Below are 18009 nucleotides of genomic sequence, written 5' to 3' on the forward strand. Positions count from 1 at the left end.
CTACCCCCACCTCCCTTTTTAAAACAAAGGCTCCTGGGTCCAGAGGTGAGTTCCTCAGGCAAGGGTGGGCAGGAGCAGCACCGAAGGCCTACATCTTGTAGGATGAGGGGAGGGCCATGGGGAGCGACCATGGCCCCATCCTTGCTCTTTGAGGCCAGGGTAGGTGCAGGAGGGGCTCAGTCCTTGAATCCCTGAATACTGCAAAGGATGCGCTTCTGGTGTCCCGGCAGCGTGATTCCCATCTGTGCCAGGTCCCTGTGGGCGGTGAAAGGGGACTGTGAGTCTGGGCTCAACCCCCAGCAGCCCTCCCTGCCTGGGGCCCCCTCTCCCCCCGGGGTTCTCACTCGGCCGTCAGCTCCAACACACACTCCATGGTGTCCAGCCCAGCCGAGCGGAAGTGCAGAATGTAGCGTTTCATTCGTATGGATTCCAGCCACTCAGGGACGCTTCGATAGGGGATCCCATCGGAGCCACTCAAGCTGGGAAGGCGGAGCGTCACCCTGTGGGACAAGGGGTCCCTCGGTTGCACGGGACGTGCAGGGGCTGTCCGCAGCTTCCTGCCCCAGCTTTTCTGAGATCGGGGCTCAGCCTCTGAGCATCTGCAGCCAGCATTCAAGTTGGGTGTCTGAGCACAGAGATTATCTGGACTTTGTGGATTAGCCTGGCCGTTGTCTGCGAACTCATTTCCTGGCCCAAGTCCTGGTGTGCTCACGGCAACAGGCAGGCTGACGGTCCCGTGGCACTGATAGACTCAGGGGAGGTGACAGCCCTGGGAGCCCCCAACAGAAGCATGCCATCAGCCCATCTCCCACGGGAGTGGCCAGTCCTGAGTGACTGGTGGCTGGTTAAGACTCAAGCGTCAACCACCACAGTTGAGAGGAAGCAGACGGCAGGAGAGCGGAGGCTTTAGAAGCTAGGCATGGTCCTGCCGTTTTCGGGGCGGCCCCCTGACTTCTGGGAGCAGCCACGGCTTGCCCCCTCCACCTCGGCTGTTATTCTTGCACTCCGACACCCTCAAAGACAATGAGTGTTGCTGTGCTAAAGCCAGCCAGGGCCAAAACCATTAGCAAAGTAAATCTGCTGGGGGAAAAATATTCAACATTCCAGAAAGATTAGCACACGCAGTCTCCAGTATACGAGGGAGTTGTTGCTCCAAAAGATAGTTTCAAAAGCCGGAGCTTGGAGCATATTTTCTCCCAGAAACAAGGTTATATATGGTGGTGTGATATGGAGGCCAGCATGCCAGGGCTGGTTCACCCGATCCAGCATTCAGAGTCCAGCCGTGCCCATCTCCCCCACCTCACTCCTGCCACCAGTTCGTTCTCCACATGCTGGCAATGTTTCTGGTAAAACACGATGCTGACCATGTCCCTCCGACTTACAAGCTGGTCAATGGTTCTCTGTGCTCAGGGTAGAGTCCAAACTTCTCAGCAGAGCTGGTCCCCCTTGCACTGACCCCACCATCTCTGCTGGGACCCTGCGCTATTTGTAACCGGTCTTCCCTAAGCTCCCCAACCCAGGCTGGCCATGTGCTCTGGGAGACCCCACGAGGCTGTCCCTCCCTCGGCCATGACATGCACACATCCCACTGTCTAGCACTTGCCGGTTACTCTATCTCCCCCACCCCAATCCCCACCCAAGTGAACAAGCTCTCTGGAGTAGTTATTGGGTCGTAGGCACTGTTTATATGTGCTTTCCATCTCTGTGCTTGCTTTCTATCCTACCAACCCAGACTTATCAAGGATGGGACGGCGTCTTCTCCCCAAGGGCAGACGCCGCACTCTGTCCACAGGTCCACAGGCCTAGCACTCGGTGAATGTTGCTGAACGCCCATTTTCCTTCTGCCAGATCTGCCCTCCGAATCCCCTTGCCCTCTCCAATGTGGTTACCTGGGATCAAAGTTGGCAATGGTCCTCAGGGGGTGGGGGTTGGCAAGCAATTGCTCCAGATGTGCCTTCAGCTGGTGGAAGGAGGGCCGACGGGCTCGGTCATAGGCCCAGCAGTTCTTCATGAGTTCATAGAGAGGGGCAGGGCAGTCCACGGGAGGGGGCAGCCGGTACCCATCCTCAATGCTCTTCATTACCTGCAGCAGGGGAGCAGGGAGGGGCCCCATGAGAAGCCTCTGTGCACACAAGATCACTGCGATAGAGCCTCTTCCCACCCCCTGACCAGTAGGAAAGAGAACAGGGAGTAAGACAACGGGGACAGAGGAGCAAGAGTGCAGAAAGGCTGGGTCAGGGAGAAAGAATAGGATGTCTGCAGGAAGGGGCCACGGGAAGGTTTGGGGAGATGAGAAGTCAGTCAGGGGTGACATGGGGAGGACTACCCCAGGCTTACCTCCTGATTGCTCATCTCCCCGTACGGTTTGTCCCCAAAACTCAGAACCTCCCACATCACAATCCCAAAGCTCCACACGTCGCTGGCCGTGGTGAAGGTGCGATGGGCAATGGCTTCGGGGGCTGTCCAACGGATGGGGATCTTTCCTCCCTAACAGGGCATGTAGGGCAGAAAGGTGATGTGTTTCAGGGCAAGGAGGGGCGCGAGAAAGCACCTGTGCAAAGGGATGAGTCATTACTGTGTCCACAAAAGCGCGCGTCCCATACTCATACGTGTGTGACTGTATGTATGCCACACAGTTGCATGCGAGTATAGACGCAGCGAGCACAGGGCTCTAACCTGGGTTTCGTAAGTGCCATCAAAGTTGTCCAGAAGGCGGGTGAGGCCAAAGTCAGACACCTTGCAGCACAGGTTCTGACTCACTAAGATGTTCCTGGCGGCCAGGTCCCGGTGGACATAACTGTGGTCGCTGAGGTAGTTCATGCCTGACGCGATGCCCTGCAGCATAGCCACCAGCTGCCCAGGGACCAGCTGGTCTTCCTGCTCCTGTAGCAGGGTGAGCGGGCCAGTTAGGCACCGGGCAGGGTCTCCTCCTCCCAAACCAGGAGCCCAAACCCAGGCATCCATGGTGCATTCCCCTCCCCAGCTGGCTGTCCACCCTCCTCACCCTCAGGAAGGCATCCAGGGCTCCGTTCTCCATAAACTCCGTGATGATCATGATGGGCTTTCCTGAGACACAAAGCACAAGTCGGCCTGGCAGCCTCTACCCATCTCCTCCCAGAACCAGACTTCCTGCCCTTGGCAGCAGATCTCCCCTACGCTTCCGGTGCTCTCATGCCCTCCCTTCCTCCTCCTTCCCTCCCCATGCTCCTGGAGACCACTGCTCCTACTCTTGGTGACGACGCCTTCCAGATGCAAAATGTGTGGGTGGCTGAACTGGCCCATGATGGTGGCCTCTCGAAGGAAGTTCCACCACTGGCCGTCTGGAGATGTGTCTTTCAAGGTCTTAATGGCCACAGTCTTGCAGTCCTGGCTGGGGATCCTCAGGGTCCCTCGATACACTTCTCCAAACTCTCCTGGGTAGAAAGAAAACAGGCCATGGCCCGATGCCCCTGGGGGGACAGGTAGCAGTATCCTCTAGCACTCTGGTTCTTTTCTTCACTGGATCAGAAAAGTGGCTTGCCCTTTGTTGGACAGGGGCTTGGGCCGTACTTCCTAGGGAAGGGGCCAGGAGTCTGGAGGAGCGGTGCAGCCACACAACCTGTTCGGCACAGTGTCCCAGGTGAGCAGAGTTCTCAGCTAACAGTAGGTGCTCGGTAAATGCCAGGTGAGTGCGTGCTGTGCAGTGGCACCGGACTGTGTTTATAAAGGGCGGGGTGGGCCGGGGCCAGTGCGCCAGTGACTGGGGAGGCTAACCATTGCCTCCTCTCGCGCGAGCTCCTCCGGTCACAGCGCAGCTGGCTTGGCTGCAGAGCCAGCAAGGACACTGCTGAGCTTTGTTCTCTGCTCAGATCCGTTTCCTATAGTGACCCAAGGGATCAGGGCAGCCCAAGGACACTGGGCCCCTGGTGGGGTGGAATGCGGGGCGAGGGAGGCTCTGAAGCTCTCCCACGTTTGGGAACCATCTGAGAAGAGCCTGAGCCTGGGGACGACGACCCCTCTGCTGACAAAGATGATGTGTTTAAGGCTGTTCATCAGAAACTCCATAACCACCAAAGCAAACTGTGTAGGAAGCAGGGGCTGCTTGAGGACATCTGATAAAGGGGTTACAGCATGACCACAGCAATTCGAGGAAGATTCAGGGTAGAGCAGAAAGGAAACTCATCTAGGAGCTCTTGGGTCAACTGACGGGCCAGCCGGCTCGCAGCTCTGTGCTGCCACACACAGGGGACCTGCGGGGCTCACCTTCCCCTATGACAGTGTCCACAATCAGCCAGCCTGGATCAAGCTCCTGGGTGAAGTCCAGGGCTCCCTGAGCAGGGTCCTCATATGCTTGGAGGTCCACATACGGCTTAAGCCACAGCTTGTCCTCTGTAGGCAGAACGGGGGGCGGGGGGCTCACCACAGGAACTCGAACTTCAAGGCTCAGGAGTTTTTTTGTTCCCATAAGAGTCCTGTTTTGGCTAAAGTGGGAGAAAGTCTCCGTCCTTAGCAATGAGGTTCTTCCTCTGTCTACGTGCAAAGCTCTATGTCCTCGCCCCCAGAGTCCCAGAGCTGCAGGCCAGAACCTGGGGCTGAAAGCTGTTCACAGCCTCGAGTTACCCAATCTTTCCATGGCTTGCTGACCACACTTCAAATCTCTTGCCCTTCCTCCTCACCCCTGCTAGCCATACTCCTCCAATCACTCACACCTCATTCACATTCCCAGACAAGCCTCGCCCTCACCCTGTTACTCGGAGGGACCACTGCCTCCCCCTTTCGTGGGGGCACCTAATGAGGTGACCGGTAGGAAGTCCACATGCCTCAGAGGACTTCAGGGAGCCTGCCAGCAACCCCCTTCCCACCAAGCCTCGGCCAGCAGACCTGGCCAGCCAGGGTGTCGGAACAGTGGCACCAAGAGCTGACAGGTAATTGCACAGAGCCTCTGGGGGGCTATCAGTACAAAGTTAATTAACCAAAGTTAATTAGGTAGCAAAACAGAAAAGCTCCAGAGACCATGGCCCCGACTCATGCTCCCAGAGTTGGCTTGGCAAATGTGGGTTCTTTGGTTCTATCCCAGTGGCGCCTCCCAAGCCCACATCCCCCCCCCCCCCCCCCCCACACACACACAGGTGCCCTGGGCTCACCTCGGTTCACGTCAGTGACGCGATCACGGGGCCTCTGCTGGTGTCGCCGCTGAGCTTTCCTGCAGGGGTGAGGGAGCATTGCTTTAGAGTCCCAGGACTGCCGCAGGGGCCCAGGGAGCTCTGGCTGGGTTTTACCCACAAACCACAGGGGCTGGGGGCACAGGACGGGGTGGGGGAATGCTGGAGGGAGCTTTCATACTAGCGGAGGGGAGGGGTGTTGGGGCTGCATTCCAGGGCTTCTGGGGCCCTGGGTGGCAGCCGGCAAGGGGCAGGAACAGCACCTTGAGCGGAAGAAGAGCATCCCCAGCAGCAGAGCTACACCCAGCAGCAGCCCAAAGATGATGGCCACAATCTCTCCTCCAGTCAGGCCCCTGGAAACTGTGGCACAGGGGGTGAGGAGGGCTGGAGGGCTCAGAGTCCACAGGGACGATGAAGGCTACAAGGGCACACCCAGGGGCAGGTCCCTCAGTGGGCCTCAAGTGTGTGTCCCCTGTGCGAGGAGATGGGGGAGTGTGGGGGGGGAGCATGCGGAGAGGCCTCACCCTGGGGCCCCTAGCTTTGGGCTGCCTGGTGACAAGCACGAAACCGGGGGGCTAGGAGGTTTGGCAGGATCCTGGCTGGCAGTATCCAGCAGCAGAAGGTGTTCTGAGGAGGGGCGCCTGGGTGGCTCAGTTGGTTTAGTATCCCACTCTTTTTTTTAAGTGTATTATTCACTTTTGAGAGAGACAAAGAGAGTGGGGGAGGGGCAGAGAGAGAGAGAGAGAGAGGGAGAGAGAACCCCAAGCAGGCTCCATGCTGTCAGCGTGGAGCCCGATGTAGGGCTCAGACTCACAAAACATGAGATCATGACCTGAGCTGAAACCAAGAGTCAGTCGCTTAACCACCTGAGCCACCCAGGTGCTCCCGGTGTCTGACTCTTGATTTCAGCTCAGGTCATGATCCCAGGGTCGCGGGACTGAGGTCCCAGGTCCTTGCTGAGTGTGGAGCCCGCTTAAGATTCTTTCTGTCTCTCTCTCTCTCTCTGTGTGTGTGTGCCCCTTCCCCTGCTTGTGCTCTTAAAAAAATGTCTGAGATTACTATGGGGAGGGGGCTTTGTGGGAATCCATGTGGGGCTCTCTCCGCTGAGGCAGTTCCTATGTGTACGTGCATGTATGTGCATATGCACATACATAGCGGAAGAGGAAAGGTCACTGATTGGAGCAGTGTTTGAGAAGCCTCAGTGGGATGACGTGTGCATGTGTGTTTGGGGCAGAACACAGGATAACCCACCCACCTGGCGGGCTTGTCCGGAACTCATGGTCAGGGGAGAAAGGGCCAGGCCCTAGAGGGGTCAGCATTCGAACTCTGACAATGTACGTGGTGTCTGGCTGCAGTTCGGTCAGCAAGACCCTGGGTTCTAGAACCATCTGGTGCCTTTCTTCGTCCTGTGGATGAGAACCAACGGAAACTGGGCTGTGCAGAGAGAGACCTGGTGGAGGCGATGGCAGTCTTGGGATCATGTGGACAGGGGTGGCTTGGGGAATGGTCAGGGCAGGGCTGTTTGCAGGCTTTGTCCTGAGAAAGCCACACCGTTCACTTCGGCCAGTTCTCCCTCTGTCCCATCACCCAGGCTAGGAATGGCGAGTTGTGCCCCAGAACAGACACCCAGACACCAGGGACTGTTTCTCTGCCTCATCCTCACCTGATTCAGCACATGCAGCTCGTAGCTCAAGTTCCCCCCTGGACTGCGGGGCCGGGACCCTGCCCAGGTCAGTTCCAGCTGCCGTGGCTCCTTCTTTACCAGCCTCAGGGACAAGCCTGACAGTGACTCTGTGAGTCAAGAGGGTTCCAGGGGGTTTGGGAAGAAAGAAGAAAGAACCTAAGTCGCTTTTTGATTGCTTTCTGCCCGTCAATCTGTCTCTGTGGTCCTGAGCCCTTCTGGTTTCCTCCAGTCCTGTCCTGGCCCCTGCCCAGGTCACTCACCTGCGTGCCCCATGCTGATGCTCAGTGAGGTGCTGGCACGCGTGGACGGGCCAAACCCCGACACTCCATTCTGGGCCTCAACGTTAAAGGTGTAGTTGGCGTAGGGTTCGAGGCCGTTGACACGCACGGCCGGTGCCGTGAGCCCGCTGGCTCCCGGGGAAAAGCGCACAGTTCCCCCGCAGGGTTGGCAGGGTCCCCCGTCCACTGCTGCTCCCCGACACTGAGAACACCCCACACTGTACCTCACATCCTGGCGCCCCCCCATATCTGCTGGGGGTTCCCAACGCAGGGAGAGCTGAGTCCCCAAAACAGAGAAGCTCAGGTTTCGGGGAACTGAGGGGGGCCCTGTAAGGAGAAGAGGGGCCATTAGGTGGAACTAGCTTTGCTCTCATCTAGCCTGCTGGCCCCTGCCTCCTCCCACCGCTGAAGGCCTTGCTGGGAGATTGGATTCAGACCCAGCTCAGCTCTGCATTCTTCCAGGAAAGTGGGGGGAGGGGGAGGAGCTCTAACGTCTGGCACTTTAAATGGTGCTCAATTTCTGAAAAGTTCCGGAAAACTTCGACCTTAACATGGGCTCACCAAAAGTCCTGCGCTTTCTCACAGATGGCCAGGCCCTCCCCTTTGGACTCACGTGTGCATGCCACTTGGGGGCCCTCCCCCAGGGCTCGGAAATGGCCGCTCTCACAGGTGCAGACGGTGGCCCCCTCCGGCTCAGCTGTGCTGTGTTCTGGACACTTGAGACAATGTGGTGCATCTGTGTCTGCCCGGTAGGAGCCGCTAGGGCAGGCTGGAGGGAGAAAGCAGCAGAGCCATGGTTGGCCAATGTGTTTACAGGCAGAATCATCCCCATTCGCCACCGCCTCCAATCCTCTGTACCAGAAGCACCCTGCATGTGTCTCCTGGGGTGCTCAGCCACACAGTCAACACTTCTCGGAGATGGAGCGTGGACCTCCTCCCCTCCCTCGGCACCTGGAGGCCCTCCCCCGAGTGGCCCCTGCAAGTGCCCACCACCTCCTCCGGCCTCCTTACCCAGGCATCCTTTACCGCTGCTGCCTTCCTCGTAGCCAGGCTCACAGTGGCATCGGCCCACGGGCACCAACCACTCACCCTCCGGACTGCAGTGCATGCGCGGTGCACCCGCCGGACCAGGGCTGGCCTGGGCATGGGGCAAGCAGGTCCCTGCCACTTCCACCAACCCGCCGGGTCCGGGCAGTGTGTCGGGGAATCGGGCCAAGCCCTGCACGGCCTCAGGACAGCGCTGGTAGAACACCCTTACAGACACCAGGGCCACGCAGGCACCTGGGTTGTGGAAAGCGAGGTAGAGGCCTCGGCGGGTCAGGCGGCCCAAGGAGCAGCGCTCCACGTTCAGCTTCACGGCGCCAGACGCGAGGTCTCGGATGGTGAAGCTCTGGTCTGCAGCCACAGTGGTCACCTGGGAAGGAGAGGTGTCCGAGAAGGGGATGGTAAAGTTATGCTTCACTCCCGCGGGACAGAAAACAGTTGTTTGCTCTATACTTTATAGTTCAGGGGAGCCTGGGTGGCCCAGTGGTTGAGCGTCCGACTTTAGCTCGGGTCGTGATCTCATGGTTCATGAGTTCAAGCCCCACATCGGGCTCTCTGCTGTCAGTGCAGAGCCTGCTTTGCACCTTCTGTCCACCCCGCCGCTCCTCCCATGTTTGTACTCTCTCTCTCAAAAATAAATAAACATTAAAAAAATACTTTAGGGGTGCCCAGGTGGCTCAGTCACTTAAGCCTCTTACTTTGGCTCAGGTCACGATCTCACGATTTATAGGTTCCAGCCCCATGTAGGGCTCTAGTCTGACGGCTCAGAGCCTGGAGTGTTCTTTGGATTCTGTGTCTCCCTCTCTCTCTACTCCTCCCCCACTCATACTCTGTGTCTCTTTCTCAAAATAAATGAACATTAAAATATAAAATAAATAAATAAATAAATAAAGTATAGTTTACACAACTGTAAACCAAGGGCTTATTACTTGTGAGCTACTGGCTAAGTGTCTTATGTGTGTTATGCTGTTGAGTCCTTGCAGTAAACCTACGAGGTAGGATGGATTACCATCCCCACTTAACAGATGAAGAAACTAAGGCGAAGAGAGGCTAGAGACCTTGGACAAGATCACACAGCTACATGATGGGACTGGTAACCAGGCAGTGAGACGCTATAGCCCATATAATTTCCACTATTCGAAGGTGTTCCCAGCGTCTGTGCCAATGAGGTGATCAGTTATGAAGTGCGTCATCATTCATTTATTACTAATAACAAACTTTACAACATCTTCTCTTTGGGAAAAAAAAAAAAAAAGAGAGCACGTCCTATAATAATATGCTTCTTACGCTTTTGCATTCCGGTACGTCTTCTTGAGTAGGAAAGAGAGGGATAGTATTAGAGAGAGAGCCTGCAGAGAAGTGTCTCCCTACACAGCTCTAGGTAGACCCACGGGGGTGTGTCACTCGCAAGCAGCCTGGGTGCTGATAGCAAAAGTCCAAATACCTCCACCAGGGAATGCCGTTATCTCAACGGAAGCAAAGCCGCTGAAACAGATAAGGCCGGCACTATTATCATCACTATTTTAAGACAAGAAAACCTCTCAGAGGTTAAGTGAAGAGCGCAAAGGCCGGACGGAGCAGAAAAGGCAAAGTAGTTCCTCCTTATCCGCGGTCCGGCTTTCGCGGCTTCAGCTTGGCAGCTGTCAAAGACCGCAGGGCTGTCAACCACGCCTACGAGCAGAGACTCCTCCTCCTGACCTTGCGTCAGAAGGTCAATAGTAGCCGGGCGCGCCGGCTTCACGTCACGTCACGTCACGTCACGCCACGCCACGTCACGTCACGTCACGTCACAGGCTGACGACAGGACTCAGCGGTGCTTCGTTCCTCGCTCTCTCTCCTGGAGAGGCGTTTTGTCATCTCGCAGCGCCACGAGGAAAGGGGTGAGTACAGCACGTGAAATATTTTGAGACAGAGGGGGAGGGAAAGAGACTGTACTCTGATAACTTATATTACAGTGTACTGTTATCAGTGTTTTATTTTATTACGAGCCAGTGTTGTGTCTCTGGCTCCGTTCTGATTTATACGTGAAAGCTTAACCGCGGGAATGTATGTATCGGGGTTCAGTACTGTCTGTGCAGGCATCCCGGGGTGGGGGTGGGGGTCCTGGGAGGTATGTCCCGCAGGTCAGGGGGCCTCTACGCTACTCAAATCCACCTCTTCTGATTGCTAGTCCCGCATTCTTGTCCTTATTGGACACCTAGATCCTCTTTCTTTTTCTTCTGCCACTGTCCCTTTTCCTGAGCTGAGCGGGGGCAGGAACCAGTGTTAGGACCAAGGTGGCAGGGGTGGGAGGTGGGGCGGGGTAGAAGCACCTTCTGGAACAAGGGCCGTCGGAGCTGAATGCCCACGTCCTGGTCGCTCTCCATGTACAGGAGGTTGAAGGTCTCCTTGCAGCCCAGAGGCCTGGCTCCCCCGGGGAAGCTCTTACAGTCCCTCACGGTGAACTGCAGCTCCACATGGACACGCGAAGCTTCCTCCCCCCGGTAAATCCAGTTGGAGCGCAGCCAGTGGTCAGTGTCCCCGCCATCTTGCAGTGGGCAGTCCTGGTACATGTAGAGGGGTGTCCCATTCAGTATCTGCTGCACTTCACTCCACTGCGAGAAGGAAAAATCCGAGTTAGGCTCCATCCAAGTCATCACCTGCTCCCTAAACTCTGGTTTTCTAGAGCTGATGATGGGGAAGCTGGTGTCAGAGCTCCCCCAGTTCACCTGCTTGTCCTGCTCTCTTTCCACCCCCCCGGGCTCCAGGAGAAGAAGCTAAATGTTTAGAGTCAGGATTTATTTGGATACAGGATGGGCAAAACAATACCCCCATGCGATCTGCAGCCAGCCCCGATCTCTTCAGTGAGCCCACTTCAGCTGCAGAAGTATGAGCACCGCTTTTTTACCTGTCTCATCAGTCAGGATTGTCAAGTGCCCCAAAGGCCGACTTTTATGGCAGAAACTCATTCACAAAACCTTTCTGCCTATTTGTGTAGAAAAGAGGATACTACCTTTAACATTAAGGCCCCTAAGCTTTTGGAGGGCACGAACAAGCATAAATCTCTTCTGTATGGAAGGAACTCACCCTCTCCAATATTCCCTCCAGTTATGGTCACTATCAAAATCAACAATGGATGGGGTTGCTTGGACTCGTAGACACCATCTAGTCCACCCCTGTTAACTGCTTTTACATGAAAAGCATTTTATTTTTATTTATTTATTAAAAATTTTTTAAATGTTTATTTATATTTGAGAGAGATAGTGCACAAGCAGGGGAGGGGCAGAGAGAGAGATGGAGACAATATGAAACAGGCTCCAGGCTCTGAGCTGTCAGCACAGAGCCCGATGCGGGACTCAAACTCACGAACCGTGAGATCATGACCTGAGCTGAAGTGGGATGCTTAGCCGACTGAGCCACCCAGGAGCCCCAAAAGCATTTTATTTTTACACTTAGTAATAACAATGGCTAGCACTAATACAGGACTTACCACGCACCAGTCACTGTTATAAACACTTTCCATGATGGACACTGAGTCACAACGAGGTTAAGTGACTTGCCCTGTGCACTCAGTCATTAGGAGGCAGAGCTGGGATGTGCACCCAGGCACTCTAGGCTCCAGAGTTTATGCTCTTTTTCTTTCTTTCTTTCTCTCTTTTTTTTTTTTTTTAAGTAGGCTCCCTGCCCAGTGTGGGGCATGAACTCATGACCCTGAGGTCAAGAGTCACATGCTCCACTAAGCCAGCCAGGTGCTCCTATGTTCTTGATCATTTTATTTCTAAGGGCTAATTATTAAAGTCAAAGAAGGGGCATCTGGGTGGCTCAGTCTGTTAAGCGTCCGACTTCGGCTCAGGTCATGATCTCAAGGTTCATGGATTGAAGTCCCACGCGGGGCCCTGAGCTGACTGTGCCCTTGGGATTCTCTCCCTTTCTCTCTGCCCTCCCCCCCCCCCCCCCAACATGCACACACTTTCAAAATAAATAAGTTTTTTTTTTTTTAAGTCAAAGAATAAACATATATAATATAAAGTGAAAGTCCTCCCACCCGACTACCTCTTCACGGGAAGTTATTCTTAACAATTTGGAGTGAAGCTCCCCAGACCATTTTCAGTGCCTCTAGAGAAACGTTTGAATGTTTTTCTGTGTTTTTAACATAATTTTTTAACCTGTTATTTTGTAACCTACTTTTTGTTTTTAACAAATAAAAAGTCTTTGAAAGATGTTCACGAGAGTATAAAAAGATCTACCTAAGTCTTTTTAGCAATCCATAAAATAGTATTCCATTGTATGGATGTACTGTAATTTATTTAATTATTCTATTGTTGGACATTTAGGTAGCTTCTAGTTTTTTTTTTTAAGTAAACGTGTAGATTTCTATAAGATTTCTGTAGAAGTGCTGTATTAAAAGGTAAATATTATAAACTTTGTAAGAAGATACTGTCAAATTGGCCTCCAAAAAGGATTTATCAATTTATACTTTCACCAACAATGCATGAGGGCTCATTTTTTTTTTTGAGAAACTGGATAGTGAAGATCTCTTTACTTTTGGCCTCTCTTATGGACAAAACACAGCTTCCTGCCATTTTAATTTACATTTCTTTTGAGAAGGAGGCTGTGCGTTTCTATTTTGTTCATTGGCTATCTGTATTTTTATGTAATTATGTGTTTGTAAACTTTGCCTGTTACCTTTTGAGTGTTCATTTGGATGAACTTTTTTTTTTTTTAATCATAGATGCTAATCGTTTGCTTGAAATATGTTTCAAATGTTTTCTTCCTGTCATGCCACTTAATTTGCTAATGATATCTTTGATGTTGGCCTACATTTAAAAATTTTACATAGTAACGTCTATCTCCTCTCCCTTTATGAATTCTAAGTCGTGTATTTTGCTTGGGAAGCTCTCTCATCCCAAACTTACAAGGATCTTGTGTATTTTCTCCTCATATTTCTGTGGATTTCGTTTTTAGGTTTAGATTTTAATCTCCTTAGAATTTATTTTTTGGTGTAAAGTATGAAATGGAGATGTAACTTCACATTCTTCTTCTTCCTTGTTATTTTTAAATTAACTTTTTTTAAAAGTTTACTTCTTTATTTTTGAGGGATGGAGTGCATGTGAGTGGGGGAGGGGCAGAGAAAGAGAGGAGAGAGAATCCCAAGCAGGCTCTCTGCTGTCAGCCCACAAGGGGCTCAAACTCACGAACCCATGAGATCTTGACCTGAGCCTTAAAGAGGAGTCTGAGGCCCTTAGAACATCTTCTGTAAGGGCCTTCATTGCTACTCTCAGCTCTGGGAAAAAGTAGGGGAAAGCACCATCAACTGAGAACTGGGTGGGGTGTGGCAGGGGCAGGAGTATATGAGGTACATAATTTTGCGCTGTGTGAGGCAGTTCAGAGATTGGGCAGGGGGTGTCCAGCAGTGAAGGCATCCGGGGCCTGTTCTTAGCAGGAAGCTGTGATGAGGAAGCCCAAGGGGAAGGCATGGCGTGGAGGTCAGGTGGAAGGGTGGTAGGCGGTTAATGTGCAGCTCATTAGCTAGATTGTCATGGCTGCAGCTGGAGCCCGGAGGAGCAGATGTTCCCAGCTGTGACTTGCCTTTCCCAGTTCCAGCGGTGACAGATGGGGGAGAACCAGCTGCCCGGGATCAGCAACAAGGATCCTTTCACTTATCACTCGGGCTGCTGGCTGCTACATGGGTACATTCTGGTGAGCCTGAATCCGCGTGCATGTGTGTGAGATGAGGGGAGGGGACACGGCAGACATTGGGAGTCTGTAACTGCTCCCGTCTTCTTGCCCTCCTGGTGCAAATATATTATATATGTATGTGATGCACATGTATGCATATGTATGTGCATGTATGCATTACATATGCTGTTTGACCTGAGCTGCACAAGGGGCCTTGCTTCCACTCCAGCCCAATTAGGGAAGAGTTATTTGGGTGGGGGTGGCCGGGGCACAGCGAAGGCCTGTGGGAGCCAGCTAATGGACCTGCAGCCCTCATTGTGGAGTGATTAGCTGCTTTATGAGATGAGGCGCCTATTACGGCTGGCCTAATCCAGGATTTTCCAAGCAGCCCCTCCTGTAGGATACATTATGGTTTAGTCTATTAATTCTAATTATAGGCCACTCTGTGGGAGAACTAAGAGTAGAGCCAGGACCCTAGGACCCAGAGGGAAAGAAAGCAGGTGACCCCAATACCAGAAATAGAGGCTGCGTTCCTACAGGAATAGGAAGGCCAAAGGGGTCCAGGACCAGAGGGAAGGAGGCCCTGAGGCCAGACTCCAGGAAGCTGAGACAGCGAGGGCAGCCTCCTGGGGTTCTGTGGCCAGCTCTGCTGAGTGATGGAAAGGTGTGCTTTGGGACTCACAAGAATGTCTCTCTGCTCACTAGGTCTTAGGAATATCTGTGGAGGGAAGGGACTTGGAGCAGGTTCAGACAGCTGGAATGCATGCTGTGCCTGGGCTGAGGAAAATGGACAAGGTGCCAAGCGCTCAGGGACCTCTAGTGGGAGGGCAGCTTTGAATTTTGGGGAGGCAAACACCCTTTGAAGAACTTGCTGAAAACTTTGGCTTTCCTATCCAGAAAAGAATATCCCCATACATCTATACAATTTAGGATCCACTTTTATGGGGTTCCTTGACCCTTGACCCTCTGAAGTCTGTCTGTGCAACTCTATTGGGATAGATGGACCTCACATTGAAGATACATCTGGTGTTTTGGTTCTTAGCCCTCAATGATTGCATCCCTGGTCCCGTTCATCCCCTGCCTGGGGGATTGTGGTCTCATCACCTCCCAAGTCCTCTCTCTCTCTGGGGCAGGGAGGGGAGGAGCCAGGCATTGAAGCGTTCTTCTGGGGTGAAGCCTGAACCCCCCCCCACAAATGTCCCATTCAGGAGGCTCTGACTCACCTCCCTTCCCCCTCCCTGAGGAGACACTTCCAGTTTTTCCTGCTCTTTTCTCCGTTCCTCCACCCACCTCTCCGCCCATTTCCCACTGGCCTGCAGCTTTGAGCCTTCCCCTCCCTTGACACTTACCCCATCCTCTGGGGGATCCAGCAGCCAGCCCAGCTCTCCCTGTGCTGTGCTCGTGTCCATCAGAGTGACTGAAGTGGTGAGGAAAAGGTCGGTCACCCTTGGGGGAGGAGGACCCACACATGCAACCCACATTCCTCATTCTGGGCCCCCAGCCCCAAGGCTTCAACATCCTGTTCCTAACAGCTGTGACTTCCTGAGGTTTAGCTGGGGAAGGAGGAGTGAAGAGCTCAGGGATTAGTCTGTCTTCCTCCAGAGTGTGAAGGGAGGAAGGCAGAGTCGGGCAAGGGTTGGAGGGCTGGATCCTTGACCAAAGTCAAGGCAGGAAGTGTTGGGAAGCGCAGCCCCAAGTAAGGCCTGCACCCTCTCACTCAGCAGTGGCTGGTGCTGGCTGGGGGAAATTCAGCAGCTGCAGAATTGGAAGAGTGTGTGGGCAAGAGAGGATCTCAGCCCCTGGGGGTCCTGAGTGGGTAGGGTGTGGTCAGGAAACCTTACAGGGGGTTCCTGAGTGGGGAGGCTCCTTCCTACAGGCAAATGGCCTGCTCTGCCTGTGGTTGGGGGTGTGCAGTGACGGTACCAGGCGTAGCTCTTGAGCCTGGGAAAATGGGGGTAGTAGGGCCAGAGAGGGTGTACAGGCCTTCACCATTAAGATTTGATCTCTACATCTGGAAACTCCTGCATCCCGAGTTCGAATCCATTCCCCAGTGGCAGGTCCCTCTGCCCACCCCCACCCCGCGCCCCCTCAGGCTTAGGATGGCATAAGGGGACTTCCCACCCCTGACTTCATAGGGTCCGGATCTTTGGGTTGGGCACCTGAGACTGAGACTGCCTGGGAATGAGGGATCCCCACGAGTGCTGGGGGGGGGCGGGGCGGGGGTCTGGACGCCGCTTCCCCGCAGCGGTCAGTAGGTCCCTCCCCACCACCAGGCGCAAACTGTTGATCAGGACGACTGACCAGGGCCACCAGTTGTTTGGGGGTCAAAGACCAAAGACTGGCCTGGCCAGTCGATCGCCTGGCGGCAGGGCAAAACAAGAGCGCTGGAGAGGGGCGCGCGCGGAGAGGGCCTCCGCAGGAATGCCGGCTCCTGGAAAGGGTGCCGGCCGGGCCCCTCGGGGGGGGGGGGGGGGGGGGCGGGGGCGGGGCGGGGGTCGGTACCTTCCTTGGCGCGCGCCCCGGGGGGCAGCGGGGCGCAGAGCAGCAGCAGCAGCCCGAGCCCCAGGGGCCAGCGCCGCTCCATGGCGCCGGCCGGGACCTGGGACCTCGGCCCAGACGGCTGGGTCAGGTCGCGAGGACTGCGCGAGCTGGGAGGGCCGGGCGGGGGCGGGGGGCGGGGCCGGCACCGGGGGCGGAGCCGGGCCTCACCTGGATCACCTTCTTAAAGGGACAGTAGAGCAGGAAGGAAACTTGTTAGACAGGTAATAAACTTCAAAAACCGGAGGCGTCTGGACCGGAATGAGACTGCGGGCGCCGCCTGGTGGGTGGGATTAGGAATCGACTAACCCAGTTCGAATTAACCAGAATTAACCCAGTTCTAATTCTAATCCTAAACTCAACCTTTAACCTAATTCTACCTCTGACTTGAACTACACCTTTGTGTTTCTCCCTCTCTCTTTCTAAAGAAAGCAGTTCCTAGCAATGTAATAGCCACGGGGGAAGGCAGGGTTTTATGCTGCAGTAGGGGAGGCTTAGACGACCATAATGCAAGGTGGGCTACAACTCTGAGAGAAACACCTGGAGACTCGGAAGAGGAAGGAAGCCCAGCCTTCAGGGCAACAGTAGGTGAGTCTTTAGGGAGTAGGCCGTGTGAGCTGGGTTTTCAGTGGCAGAGATTGGGAAAGGCATGAGCAAGGGCCTGAGGCAGGGAGCCCCAAGGTGCGCTCTGGGAGTGGTGAATGGACCAGTTTGACTGCTGGGGCACAGGATTTGTCTTGGGAGTGGGGCAGAGAGTCAGGTGTGTCCAGAGCAGGGAAGGTCTTAGTAAACATGTTACCATGAGCTTTACAGAGCAAAAGAGAGGAATCTGTGAGGGGTTCTGAGCACAAGTGTTAAGTGGGAGCAGGTCCAGCCTGCTTGAGTCCTGTCTAGTTGGAGACAGCCCACGTCCCTCCCACCCTCTTGGAGACCTCCTTACGTTATATTTAATAAATGTTTATTCACTTTCTACTTTGCATGCATCAAGCTCTGAGAGACTCAAAGAAGAGTAAGACAGTCCTTGCCCTAAACAAGCTGTTGGTCGGAAGAGGGCATAAAGCCAACACATTTGACTCAAATGACAGATAGGAGTAGACCCCAGCTGAGGTACAAAATGGGGGCAACAGTGGCTCAAATGGGAGCAATACATCTATTTAGGATGGTGGGGGCTCCGCTCCTGGGGCCTCTCCTTCCTTTACCCTTCCCTGGGTCCATCTCATTTGGGTGAATGATTCGTAGTCTTTGTATCATTTCAGTTGTTGCATTTTCAGTGACTGTGGTACATTACAGGTGCTTACTTTATTAATGAAAAATTAATACTTCTCGGGGTTTCTATTTGTTGTACAGATTAAGAATGAGAAGAAAATGGCTTGTAATTTTCTGGCCCAGACTGTCCTCGTTGGCATGAATAAATAAATGTAATCCATGGATCTTGGTTGGAAAATTCACGTTGAACAGAAAAGAAACAAAATGGAAAGGAGAGTCCTCCCTTCTTCCACCCTCTAACTCCTCTCCCCAGTGTTAATGGCCACCAGTTGTGTCTTGAGATTCTCCCAGGATTTTCCCCCTAAGCACACACACATGCATGTTTTTAGAATGTATACAGAGGGGCCAGTGGATACACACTGTTCAGCACCAGGGGCCTCTTTCTAATGGTAAGTACTTT

At 53.9% G+C, this 18009-nt stretch overlaps 1 protein-coding gene and 1 long non-coding RNA gene across 2 annotated transcripts in view; one reads left to right on the top strand and one right to left on the bottom strand.

The window, feature by feature from the left end:
• Positions 1-36: 36 nt before the first annotated feature.
• Positions 37-16457, bottom strand: EPHA1 (EPH receptor A1). Its single transcript, XM_060633350.3, has 18 exons — positions 16308-16457; positions 15155-15222; positions 10460-10741; positions 8115-8517; positions 7717-7872; positions 7086-7430; positions 6805-6932; positions 6397-6547; positions 5405-5501; positions 5124-5182; positions 4243-4368; positions 3228-3413; positions 3005-3066; positions 2677-2883; positions 2338-2487; positions 1890-2083; positions 345-500; positions 37-255 (listed from the first exon to the last, which is right to left on the bottom strand). Exons 1-18 carry the CDS (start codon positions 16387-16389, stop codon positions 177-179), a joined length of 2931 nt encoding a protein of 976 aa, XP_060489333.2. The 5' UTR covers positions 16390-16457; the 3' UTR covers positions 37-176.
• Positions 9645-18009, top strand: part of LOC144614541 (uncharacterized) — a 110522-nt gene continuing 102157 nt past the window's right edge. Inside the window, exon 1 of the long non-coding RNA XR_013552341.2 lies at positions 9645-10027. This is a non-coding gene — a long non-coding RNA (uncharacterized LOC144614541). The remainder of the gene's footprint in view (positions 10028-18009) is intronic.

This window comes from Panthera onca, chromosome A2 (assembly GCF_046562875.1).
Source record: "Panthera onca isolate mPanOnc1 chromosome A2, mPanOnc1 haplotype 2, whole genome shotgun sequence".
NCBI lineage: Eukaryota > Metazoa > Chordata > Mammalia > Carnivora > Felidae > Panthera > Panthera onca.